Source organism: Chiroxiphia lanceolata, chromosome 2, assembly GCF_009829145.1.
Source record: "Chiroxiphia lanceolata isolate bChiLan1 chromosome 2, bChiLan1.pri, whole genome shotgun sequence".
NCBI lineage: Eukaryota > Metazoa > Chordata > Aves > Passeriformes > Pipridae > Chiroxiphia > Chiroxiphia lanceolata.
The window spans coordinates 27,814,891-27,828,328 of NC_045638.1; the positions used below are offsets into that span (position 1 = coordinate 27,814,891).

General features: G+C 40.4%; 1 protein-coding gene across 1 annotated transcript in view; it reads left to right on the forward strand.

Moving 5' to 3' along the window:
- EDAR (ectodysplasin A receptor) overlaps positions 1-13,438 on the forward strand; it is a 70,334-nt gene that overhangs the window by 47,841 nt on the left and 9,055 nt on the right. The window contains exon 5 of the mRNA XM_032679613.1: positions 3,722-3,807. Within this exon, the coding sequence (XP_032535504.1) occupies positions 3,722-3,807 (86 nt within the window). The remainder of the gene's footprint in view (positions 1-3,721; positions 3,808-13,438) is intronic.

A 13,438-nucleotide genomic window follows, 5' to 3' on the forward strand; every position in this document is an offset into this window, starting at 1 on the left:
TGACTTTTGCCTTTTGTGCAATTTGCAGATACTGTATAACCTACACTGCTTATAGCACAGAGAACCCTGTTAAAGAGGCCCTGCAGGCTTCCAGGTTTATTATATCAGTGAGTCTGTGTGAAATTTTCACAGTTTACAAATAAAATGAAGGACTTGTCTAGCTGCCAGCCAAACAGACTGATGATGTGATTTGAAAAGAGCTCCCTCTTGACTTCCCCTCATACATTATAAAGAGCAAGAAACTTAAATAGTGGCCACAGTTGCTATTTTGCAATTTTTGTCAGGACTGATGAGGTCACCCAGGTGGGAGTAGGGTGCTGGCTGAAAATAATCAGCTTGCACAGCTGGTGCTTGGGGAGAACTCTCAAAACATCGTGTTTGCACAGGTGTAGCCTGTAGCAGAAACTGGCCTGCCGGAATTTGGCTGTGTGCCGCTCCTGTGCAACTTTCGGGTCCCGGGATTGTTTGGCAAAACCAGCAGTTAAGAAGAAACACCCTCTTAGTCCAAGCTTGAATAGATAGAACTCTCAAGATAAACTAAACATGGGCTAAAACCAGCTCTGAAGCTTCCCTGACTCCTCATGCTACTTAGAGTCCTCAGAGTTTGCTCCTTTGCGAGGGTGGGGGAAATGCAGACTGCCTGTGTCAGAGCAGAGAGCTGGTGAGTAGCTCAGGCTGATCTTGTTATTGCCCCTGGTGTCATAGGGACAGCCAGGCACCAGGGTGAGTGGCAGCTGTCAGAGTGCTCCCTTGCCTGGGCAGTAAACCTAAAAGAGCCCCTCAGTCAATATAAGGGGAAAAAATAAGATTTCCATTTTCAGAGGACTGCTTCCATAACATGCTGCTGATCTTCCCAAAGTAACGACCTACATCTCCATTTAGGGACATCTCATCCCTTTGCTATTTTTCACCAGCTCAGTAAAGCAGCCCGAGGAAAAGATGAACATATGGCACATTCTGAGCGGAAGTTTTCAGACAAAAAAACACTGAACTCGCAGCCTTTTCCAGTGGCTACAAGTGTTGTCCTTTATACTTCATCTTAAAATAAGAGCTGGATAATTATATATTTTCCTTCTTTTTTTTTTTCCTTCTTATTATCAATTTTAGGGGAGAAAGAGACCTTTGGTACAAGAGAAGGGGTCATCCACTGCCTCTCTGTCTTCCCTCCAATATAAAATAAAAATAGCACTGTCACACATACAAGAAGGATGCAAGACTGTGGCCAGGAAAGATTTTAAAGGCGTAGCTCTGAAACTGTGATCCTCAAAACCAAAGTCCAGTTGCCAGTGAACTCTAGAGGTACCTGGACTGAACCTCCTGGGACACTGCAGGCTTTATTCTCTGCTCCTTCCCAGAAGTTCTTCCATCATGCCAAGTAGGACAGGTCAAGAATGTGGAAATTAGGTGTGAGTCAGACTATTTCCCTCAGTGGGGTGATCCATTAGGTGTTCCTGGAGTGTAATTGAGATCACAGCTAACTACAAGCAGCCACAGCAGGTCAGAGCAAGGGTCCCTCTAGCCTGGTCGTATGTCTTCTTTCAGTAGTAGCCATTAGTGGAAACCCACGGAGGAGTAAGAACAGGCCAGGTGTATAAGATACATATCCCTTATGCTGCCCCAGCACCTATTTTCATCTTGAATTAAGTCCCCAGTTTCTTCACAATGTAGAATTGCAATGGGATAATTTTCTTTTTAAATGTAGTCAGAGATGCCTCTACTACTGAGGCTTCCCCTTTTCATGTGTTCCGTAGTTCCAGCAAATCCACATTCAGTTCTCTCCTCTGAGACATTTTAAGAGAAGCAGTGAACTCTCATTTGTTTTCTGGATGAAAAGGTTTAGCCAGTGAATTTTTAATAAAATAAAGGCCCCCCCCCACCCCAACCCCCCATTCTGAATAAGTCCATATTTCAATCTAGCTTTTAATCTCAGATTTTGTCTGTAACACTTTCAAACCTGAGCCTGGCAGGTGCCAAGGAAAGAAAGAATGAGTCTCATGGTGGAAGACTAATACTGTGAAAATTCATTATTTCATTACTGGGCCACTTCTTCTCCATAGTTATTGACATAAAGGGATCAGATATTTCCAACCTTGCCTTTAATATCTGGTGCATTGGAAAGTAACCTGAAACACAAGTCTGTTGCCAGTACTTCATGGGGGTGAATCACTAATGTTTGCAGCTGCAGAGTTTCCTACTCAAATGGGTCAACAGTTGCCTGCCATGATCATCCTCTTCGGTTTTCTCTGTATGTGCTCCACCATTCTACATTGTGTCGAAAACCAAGAATTATTCCAGCAGCTTGATTTAATTAACTGCCAGAAGGATTGTTTGTCTTTCCTAAACCACCACAGTGATTAGACTGTGGATCCTAACTCTCCTGTATTTTTCTTCATATATTTATATGTATCTTTGGCCTTCCACTCTTTTGTTTTGTGGTTTGGCAATCTTTTCCTGCTTATTCATTAGCTGCTTTACAACCTGATATTACATAGGCCCCCATAAGAGAAGAAAGATGAAGTTTTGCTCCTGAGAGAAGGGTAGAGTGGCAGATGGGGCACAAGAGACATTTGTAGGGAGGAGTGAGGATGCATCTTTTAAAACCAATAAGAAATGAATCATGTTCAGTTCACCTGCTCTCTGATGTTCCTCCTCTGAGTCCTTGTCTCCCCCTTGCATCTCTGTGTACTCCATTTCCTGGTGCTATATCCCCTATTTGTAGGCTGGATCATTAATTAGCACACCAACTGATTTTGATGAACAGTTTCAGCAGTGATTTCCTAACAATACATACATTTCCAGAAAAAAAAACAAAACAAAAATATACTGCACGTGCATAGACAGGTACATAAGAGCAGGAAACAGATTCCCCATTGCATAAAGTGTTTGTAATGTTGAGCACCTGTCTACACAGAATGGATTATGAATTTATTCATCTCTTCATTGAGATCTGTAGTGATTTACAAGTGATTTGTAAAGACATATCCATAACATCAACTCTGTGATGTTACATCAATATGTGTATGATTTTGATGTAATTTACTCATTAAGGTGCATGTGGATCCAACTCTTGCATAACTAATTACCTTATTCCAACATTAACTTTATCAGCCCAGAAATTCAAATCATGAAGTTCAAATTCCTTCACACTGTAATTCCACTATCAAGGACTAACTTATAAACAATACAGCAAGGAGGTAAAAAATCCCAAACCAAACCTACAAAAGCTAATCTGCTTTGTGTTGTAAGAGTGGTGTTTTCCTGTATTTTTTATTATGATTTGGCTCAGGTTTGGTTCTAACATTACAGAGATTATTCATATGGTGTTTGTGAATAAAATCAGCCAACCATATCCAACTGGTGGTCTTGCTTGAAAGATTATTTCTTCAAAAAATAGCATTCCCATATTTTCAAAAATCTCTTTTCAGGGTATGCTGTAAATTGCAGCTTGAATTCAGCAGGGAGAATATTGTTGTTTTAGGCAGTGTTACCACTTCTTGTCATGTCTCGATGTTTGATTAATTACCTTTTAGGAGGAAAGGAAGAATTGTCTCTATTTGGACAATTAAAAAAAAAAAAAAAAGAAGAAGAATCTTTGTATCACATTGCTTATAAAAGTTTTTTTTTAATGATTTTATCTCTGTATAATTGGTTGCTGCTGAACCATGCTCAGTTGTAGCATATTAATTTACACTGTTTTGCCTCATCTTGCCCTTCCTTGCAGTTACTACATGCTGGAAAACAGACCTCGCAACATCTACGGGATGGTTTGCTACTCGTGCTTGTTGGCACCTCCTAACACCAAGGAATGTAAGTGTTCCGGCATTTCTGTGCATTTCATCTGGTTTTGACTTTAAATCATCTGGTTTTGACTTACAGTCATCTGCAAGCTCAATGTGAAGTCTTTCAGTGATGATTATTATGTTCAAACAATAAGCCCAGCTCCAGTAAAGCAATTTCTTCTTCCAACTAGCCTTGCCAACAAAGGGAGGGAATGCTGATCATTTGAGGAGAGATCAGAACCTTTGATTTAAGACCTGCTGTTGTTCATTTGTGCTCCAGTTTTCGTCTGTTAAGACATCCCATGCAGGACTTACTAGGCTTACTTAACCAGTAGGTACAGGAAATCCTATATCTGTGTATTTTTTTTAATTGAGTTTCAGTTCACCTGAGAAGAAAACATGGGACAATTTGTAGATCAAATAAAAAGTGCATCTCACCTTTTCGTATCCTTTGGCTTCAAAGTGATTCAAGGGTTGATATTGCTTTGTGGTGGTCAGCACTGATAAGAGTTAATTCTGTAGATTTCATTGACAAAGAACCTGTAGTTTGCTAATTCAAAAAAATCATGTGTGTATGTGTGTGTGACCCCCTAGAGGTACCTGTTCCTTTGCATGCCGTGTGCATGTGTAATGGCTTATCCATCCTTATGCCATGAGGAGGAGGGACAGCCCCGCACCAGCACTGTAATGCAGAGGCAACCCCCCAGAAAACCGCTTTCTCCTTTAGGGGGCAAAGAAAGTGAGAAAAAGAAAAAAAAAAAAGGTTCTCTCTGAATGACCAAATTACTTCCACACCCCCTCAGAGAATCTAGAGAAGATCAGGAGAAAAAGCTTTAAAAAAGACCAAACCAAAAACTCAAACAAACAAAAAACCAGACAAAGCTGAGCAGTTCCCTTGAGAAACCTAATGCATCTAAACTCCAAATCCTGTCCATGTTCTGTTCTTTTAGAAGTCCTTGTCATGAAAAATAATTGTAATGTTTTGCCTGCTTGATTTGAAAGGAGTTGACATGAAAGTCCCTGAGCATTTATTTTTGTGTACATAAATAGCAATTATTTTGTTCAAATGCTGCTGAACTGTGTATCATTGGTGATCTGCTGGTCACTTCAAAGGACGATAGGTCATGAACAGCTACCACCTTTCCTGAAGTGCAAGAGCTTGGAGGAGCCAGGGCATAATCACCACCTCACAGAGCTCCTGGTGAGTGGTAGCAGTCCAGAAGGAGGTATCTCCCCGAGCTCTCTGCATGCAAAGTGGTGGGTCTGTTGCACAGCCGCTCACCCCATTTGGTTGCAGTAACCCAACCTGTCCTGAGACAGTGGGAGTGGGTGAGGGCAGGGTGAATGTGATTTTGATGCGATAAAATCTGTATTAGGAGGTGAGGTAAGGGTGCCAGGGAGGACCTAGATGTGAGATATGGGAAAAAGGTGGAGAGGTAAGTGAAAACACAAGGGTAGGAATGTCGTGGTTTAACTCCAGCTGACAGTCCAGCCTGACACACCCACTCACTCCACCCATTGGCTAGGGAAGAGAATCGGAAGGGTAAAAGTGAGAAAACTCATGGGTTGAGACAAAAACAGTCTAATAGGTAAAGCAAAAGCCACGCACATCAGCAATGCAGTACAAGGAATTCATTCCCCACTTCCCACAGGCAAGCAGGTATCCAGCCATCCCTAGGAAAGCAGGGCTACATCACACATGATGGTGAGTTGGGAACACAAACACCATCACTTTTTGAATGTGCCACCCTTCCTCCGTCTTCCCCCAGCTTTATATGTTGAGCATGACACATATGGTGTGGGATGTCCCTCAGGTCAGTTGGGATCAACTGTCCTGGCTCCTTGTGTACACCCAGCCCACTCACTGGTGGGATGGGGTAAGAGGCAGAAAAGGTGCTGTGTAAGCGCTGCTCAGCCATGATGAAAGCATCCCTGAATTATCAACACCTTTTTGGTCACAAATCCAAACCACCGCCCCATACTAGCTACTATTAAGAAAATTATCTGTATCCCAGCCAAACCCGGCACAGGGAGTCTTGGTGGGAGTTGAGGGTATATGGTAAGAGGATGCAGATGCACCTGGCTGCCCCGTTGGTGGGAACAGAACCCTGCCTGCTGCTAGCCCATAGCTGGAAATTACTCTCTTCCTCAGCTCTGATGGTCTCTCTCAAACACATTCTGAAATGGGGTTTTACTAGTATTAGACATGTTGTAACTTAATGATTTGGCAAGGAAGTACCTGAAGATTTTATGGCTATTACTCAATAAAAAAAAAATCTTTGTCTTTTATAGGATATCTGACAGATGTGATATGTGATGTGCTTCTGTAAGGAAAGACGAATGGCACAACTGATTAACCACATGCAATTTTTAGCTTGACAAACACAGAATAAATATATGTTATCTTTGTGAGGAATTTAGGCAGGTGCATAAACTGACAAATTGACTGGGTATTGAGGTAGAAGAAAACATGAGGAATAGAAAGACTAAAGATTTCCATTTTAATCAACTCCATGAAACCAACCATTTGATTACAAGTGTTAAAAAAGCAGGAAAGTGTCTTAAAATCCAAATCCCTCAAATCACTAAACTCAGGTAATTTGGCTTATGATGTCTAAACCTCTGGACCCCGTTTGGAATGGCAGCTTCCCAATTCATAGCCATTAATTTGTACTCCAGATGAAAAATCAGCCTTGCTGCAGGAACCTCTTGAACAGCTCACTTTTTGCTGTGGCAAGCAGTGTAAAATCTGGTATTAGTAGATGGTCCTTTTCACACATTTCACTATCATCAGATTATAGCAGTCAGAGCAAAGAAGAGGTGACATGTCAGTAATGCACAACTGCGGAATTTTCTGAGTTTTGCAAATTCCAAACTCATGTTATGTGTGCTCTGAGCACATAACCTTAACACAAGCACATAGTTTCTGTCATATTCCTACCGGCTTTTTGGTAGGAATAGTTCCTTTGTGCAGAACGACTTCTGCTTGTTGGCTGGCTGTCATGATGGAGGAACCAGAATGAAAACTCAAAATGGCCCCAGGAATCTTCTGTTCCTTTCTTGAGAGTTCAGAATAGCATTGAACAGCATTTGGGAGCTTAAACCCCAAACTAAAGGGTCGCCTCTCCCCCAGAGATCTTATTCTTCAAACACTGCTGCATACAGCACACTACTGGAGAAAGGTGACCCAGTGGGTCACAAGGAAATGAGAATGGCAAATTACTTAGAAATAGGAAGCTTAGGATGACAAGCTCTGGCTTTGCACTTCTAAACAGAAAAATGAGGGCAGATAAATCCTGTTTCAGGCCTTTGTTAGGGTTGGAGAACAGTGGTGAAAACATTCCTTGCTGGGGAAGTGCCTGGTCTGTGTGTTACAGAGGGCCAACTCTGGGGGGTGCGTACCCTTGCTTGGAAACTTCCTCAGAGAATTTGCCTGGTGATACATTTTATCTGGCAAAAAAAGTATTTGGGTTTGATCAAGGGGTAAAAAAATGTCTTTTAACTCCAAGAGTGTGCTAGGCAACTTTCATCTCATATACAGTCAGTAAAACTTGAAATGGCAGAGGAAACAAGGCGAACACTCCATGCCCCAGCATCTGGAAATATTAGTGAAAAAATGAGAAAGAAATTCCTTGATGGACCTGTGTCACCTTTTTTTTTTTTTTTTGAGACATAAATAGCACAAAATAGCATGGAAAGGAGGAGAAGGAAAGGGAGATACTTCTCAGAGGTGAGAGGTTTAATTGCGGCACTGGATTGAAGGATGGGAGCAACAGTTCTGCAGCCTGGGAGGAATAACAGGCTTCAACAGGAGCTTCTGGGCACTGGGCACTGGGCACATACAGGGAAGAGGCTGTGCATATATAAGCATAAGGATGTGTGTTGTGGAGCAGGAAAACTTTTTCTTACTGGGAAGAAGGTAAACGTCACCATAAAGACTACAGTTTTTCCTATCTTGTGCACTATGAAACACCTGTAAGATTTCTGGCCTCTCAGCATACAGTTCCCTCAAGTCTCCTGTGTAGGAACCTCCATGCTAAGCACAGAGGAGCACAATGCCAAAATGTCAAAGGTGTGAGACCTTCAGCTGTGCATGAAGCAGATCATGAGCCATCAGTCCCCCTTGCTGACACTAAATTGGGATATGATACCTCTGTGATAAATAACAGCACTGCAAGAGGCAGGGGAGGCAGCTTTCCCATGCAAATCAAAGAATTAAGGTAATGAGCACCAAACCACTCTAAGATGTGGCTTCCCACAGGTAATAGTGCTGAATTTTCTGTCAGCACCCCTGGAATTGGAGTCACTTCAGGCCACTGACTACGTAGGGCGTTTTTGGTTTGATTTTTTTTTTCTTTTATCCAGTGTAAAAGCATATGTAAAAGACAGAAGGTTTAGGTGTACATGAAGTTTCTCTGGCAGAGAGGTAGTTACTGCTGGAAGAGATTTTGTCTTTTAGCAGCAGAAACTCTCATTGAGTTTATGTATATTAACTCCCTCCTTCTCTTCAAACTGTAGTATTTGCCTCTTCAGTTCAAAAATGCTGAAGGAAAACAAAATCAAACCCTGTTACAAAAACTTTAAGAACATTTTTTTTGAAGTTGGATTTACACAATTACATCAAATCTGCCAATTGTTTTGCATTTACAGATCTAAGGAACTTAAGCAATTGATTAAGTTTTTTTTTTTTAATCTACTGCATATATTCATAAGTGTGTATGGGCATAAAATACTCTATATTGTTTTATTTCACCGTTTTTGCTGGTTTCATATATGAAAACAGATACAATTACGAACCTGTGTAAGTTTTTAAGTCTCACACCTACCAATGATGACTTGGGAAAATCAAAAAAAAGGAAGAAGAAAAAAAGAAAAACAATAGAGGAAAACAGATGTGGTCAAGTTATTTTTTAATTACCAGAGAGCAAATGACATCTAGAAACAAAAAAGGTAATTTTTATTGTTGAATCATTAGAACTTCAGAAAGAACTAAACAACTGATGGCTTTATGTGACGAGCTGTGATCAGGGGAGCATATCCATACCTGTGTACTGAAGACTGAGAACTCAGCCTCCTTAATCAAGTGCTTAAAACAAACAAGCCTAATGCCAAAACCACTTGTATTAGTGAAAATAATTGTCAGAGATTTTTATTTTAACTCTCCATTCTTTGTAATATCGCTATTTTCCTTTCCTTGCCAGTTTTATTTTTTGTAATATGATCAATATCAGGACTTTTTTCCTTCTGTGTCAAATTACACGTACAAATGAATAGGCTTGTTAGCTGGAGCTAACAAACTTGTCTTTCTCTCTTTTTTTTTTTTTGACTTGTTTGGTCTCTGAACACCCCTTTCCTCTTCACATGTGTAATGTGAAAGAAATGTAAAAGGCTGTGCTTTATTATTCACTAATGGTATGACCTGATTCTCCTCCCCTTATGGTTTGTCCATATGAGGGAAGGAACCTTACCTTATGACAAAATCAGCCAGCCTCAGCTTCAAGGGGAGGGATCAGAGAAGAAAATACAAAATTTGCTGTCTTCAGCTGCTGGGAAAGCTGGGCCAGGGTATCACTCAGGAGAGTATCTGGTCCTGGTGGTTACTCCAATGACTTTGATGTTTTCACTGGTGCTGGAGCTGCAGCTCCCATGGTGAGCATCACCTACCCATGGAACACATTGCAGGTCTCTGCAGCATTGCTCTGACTGGGCTCAGGAGCTGCTAAACCTGCAGAACTGCAGCTTTCTACCACCCGTACAGATGGGCTGGCCACCAGGACAACAGAGAAATGGAAGCTTGGTTCCTCGTGGGTCTGTTCTCTTCCTTCTGATGCTGTGAAGTTGTGATAGTAAGGTTTAAAGAGCAATTATCCCCTTCATGTTGCACAGAGAAATAGGAGATAATACGGAATCGCTGAACATAGGCTTAGTTTATGTAGTGTGTGCCTATGACCTTCCAGTGCTGTGCAGTGATTACAGCTCCTGGTGAATCCAGATCATCAGACTAAGACCACATGGCCTATAATTGTCACTGCTTCTCTGCCCTGGCAAAATTAAAGGAGAGAGAAATAAAACAGTGAAAGACATTACAGAGAGCATAAAATATTTCCTTTTATGTGTTCTGGTTGCTTACAGTGAGATTGACCATATTGAAAATAAAAGTCTGCGGGAACTTTCTTATCACCTTTTTTAGAAGCTTAAATCTCAGGAATTAATTTACTTCATGCTCTTCCTAGTGTAATAATTATCTACACTAAATGAAGAATCTACCTGTGGCTCCAGAAAATATTAGAGTCACATATTTTATAGTATTCTGTATGTACCCTGCAAAGACAGTAAAATAAAGAGCAGTCATTGCCCAGGATATGCTCTGTTATTGGTGATTTGCAATATTTTCAGAATTGGTTTATATTTGGTTACCGAAGTCATAATGTAAGCACCTCAGAAAGCAGCTTGGCTTTGACAGCTGCTTTCGCTTCCATGACTTTCCAAGTGCACAGGCATTCCATCTGAAGTGCTGTTTCCTTAAGTTTAAAAACAAACCTTTCATGTAAGTACCTGAATACAGATTTACATTAATTTGAAAATTCTGACCTCTGGTTTCTACATATCTAGGTCTTTAGTTATGACTAGACTTAGTTAAAGTCCAGTTTTCAACTACTTTGTAAAACATAAACTTTCCATCTTTATTAAATTTCAATTCAGTATAATTTATTTTTCATCTCATATTTAAGGCTGCTAATTATTTATTTGCATGTGTGCTTTATCTTACTTCATGTTCATAAAACAGTCTCGATGATGGCACTCACAGGTCGGCTGTGCCATTCATAACTGCACCATGGCTGTGAGAAGAGGGATGCATGAGGAGAAAGCAAGCTGCACTCAATGGCAAGAAGTAGATACATATAGATACAGATTTTTCAAATGTTTATTTGAAGATCACTCTGATAGTTCGTTTTGTACACACTTTGGGGATTTTTATAATATGTTATTAGGTATTAAATAAACTAAAAAAAAAAAAGCTGTTGCTAACTATGAGCAGCAGTCCTTTGCATGGACCAGTAATCTGATACCTACAGCAACTTATGTCAGGAGCACATATGGTCTCCTACTGCACCATATTTTTTTCACTCACAAACACTTGCAAGGGAGCATGTTGGTTAAGACCTCCTTTCCCTGTGCCCTCCTCTTCCTCTCACAAATCTGGTAGTTTTGTTTGTCATTTCTCACTGTAAGTCTGTCTCAAGGTACAAGAACAACTCTAATAGTCTGTTACATAAAGCTGAAAGGTTCACTGAAACAACGACAAAAAATTATTTTATTGCTCAGCATTTGTTACCTATAAGGACAAAAGGCCCCTGCATAGCAATTTAAATTAAAGATATCTTTTGAGTTAAACCCCCAAGTTCAAATGTGAATACAGATTCAATCGTTCTTTTAAACAGTAAGTATGGAGGGTTTTTTTATTGAAACTGTATTTAGACTCCAAGAAAGTTACAACTAAATCATAATTTTTTGAATAAAAACATTTATAATGCAAAAGTTGACCAACCATCAATGATAAACTTCTTTCCTAATGTCTTCATCACATTCCTACAGTATTACTTATAGGTGTCCAGGAATATAAACCACTCTTTTGCACAGCTGTATTACAGCCATTGGTCTTTTTTTTTTTTTCTAGAGTTGTTTCCATATGTTGTGCTGTAGCACTTTAGGATGTCTCTGTCTGAGCTGTATCTAAGTCTTTATAGATTATGTTTCATCTATATGGGAACCAGAATTAATAATGCGAATGGGATGCAAAACTGGATGCGCACAGAAACAACTGACATTGCAGTCATGGTGTGGTGCTGGACTGGGAAAAAGCAGCTGCTATGAGTTCTGTTTCTTTTTGCTTACACAAAAGTGATATAAACTAAAATTCCACAGAAGCTGGCATTTTTGGTTCCTCTTGCAATGCAGGTGCGCAAACTGGCACTTTATTCTAAGCCACATCTAAAGAAAAATCTTGGCTCATAATGGATATGCCAAAATTTGACAATAGGCCTAAAATATGCATAACGACTAACTCCCACCTAGGCATATGTAAATAAAGGCCATCACATTCTAGCACCAGCCTTGATTTTGCCAGGATAGGCACTACAGAACAAACGAGGTGGCTCTGTTCCCATGCAAAGACAATTCTGCACGTAGGCTCAGGAGCTGAAGGTGCTCACTCTTGTGCACAGGGGAGGCTTGTGTGTATGTGTGCATGTGTGTGCCTGGTATGGACAACATGTGGGGTAGAGCTGAGTGAAGTGTGACGATGACGGTGAATGAAGAATGGATGACCTTCCTCCTTACCATTCCTGTTCTGTGTGCTACTGTGTGACTTCCCATCTTGAAAGGCTCTACTTCCTTTCACAGATGGATGGAAAGCACAAGGTTAACAATACCAAGTGACTAAAAGATTGATTAGGCAGAAATACTTCAGTGACTACATACTTCAAGTGAAGGAAAAAGAGGCGAGTTTGACAAAATTCCCTCATGGGGGAGATGAGCTGGAGTTTTTTGGCTAAACTGCAGGCAGACAAAGCAGCAGGGCTTGCCTGTGTTCACCGGGAGGCAGTGTAAGAGGAGCTATTGTTGACTTGTTGCAGCTTGCAAGGACCACGCAGAATCACAATTGGCTGTAATTGGATTTGCCAGGGGGGCTGCAAGAACAGGCGTAGGCCTGCTAGCTGTGGACATGAAGGAAAGTATCAGGCTACAGCACCAGCTATTTACTAAATTTCCTCTGTTGTCCAGCCATGATGAATAAACACAGAGGTCACAACCAAGGATGATTCACTTCAGTTTTGCGAAGAATTGCTGAAAATTTTACAGATTACCTGTCCTCAGTATCCACTACCTGCAGATGACATCTTCATTTACTGATCCCTAGATGGTCTACTGCTGCATTGCAGTTCCTGGAGCTCCTAACTAATTCTTAGAAGGAAGTCTGTCACAGAGAAAGGACCAGAGGGAAGATTTATGTAATCTGGCTGTCATTTGCATAATATGAAAAGCATCTGAATTAATGAAGCAGTATATTTAAAACTTTATGAAAACACTTATTCAGTTTGAAAAAATCCCAGTTATAATAAATTAATCCATTTCCTTCCAACAAATGATGTTTGAAAGAAATTTTATCATTGTTAGAGAAAATTTCTTTTGAAGACATCTGCAGCTCATACTTTGTGGCCACTTTAAGTGTACATTTCTCATTCACTACATGCAGCCATGTTTATGTTGGGTAATACTTTTTTTTTCTTTTTTAAAAAGCCATTTCTCTTAATTTGAAGAATGTGTATATTGCTTTGTTCTTAACATGGAACATTTCTCAGACCATTCCAGAGCACTTAATTTCCTGTCGAGTTTACCTGGTGGATTTAGTTTCTTCAAATATTTACTTGGTCAAAAGAATGGCACAGTGAGCTCTCATCTACTCTAGTTGCCAAATTAGCTTGTGAAGCCATGTGCTGTGCACATCTTACCAGATGACTGGGACAGTTTTTTGCCTTTAAGTCTGCTGAATATAATTATCACTGGACTTTTTTCCATAGACAGCTAATGTAAAGCAGGAGGGATTTCATACCCCTTCCAAGACAGAAAATGTTTTTCAGTGTCTGTTGACAGCATCT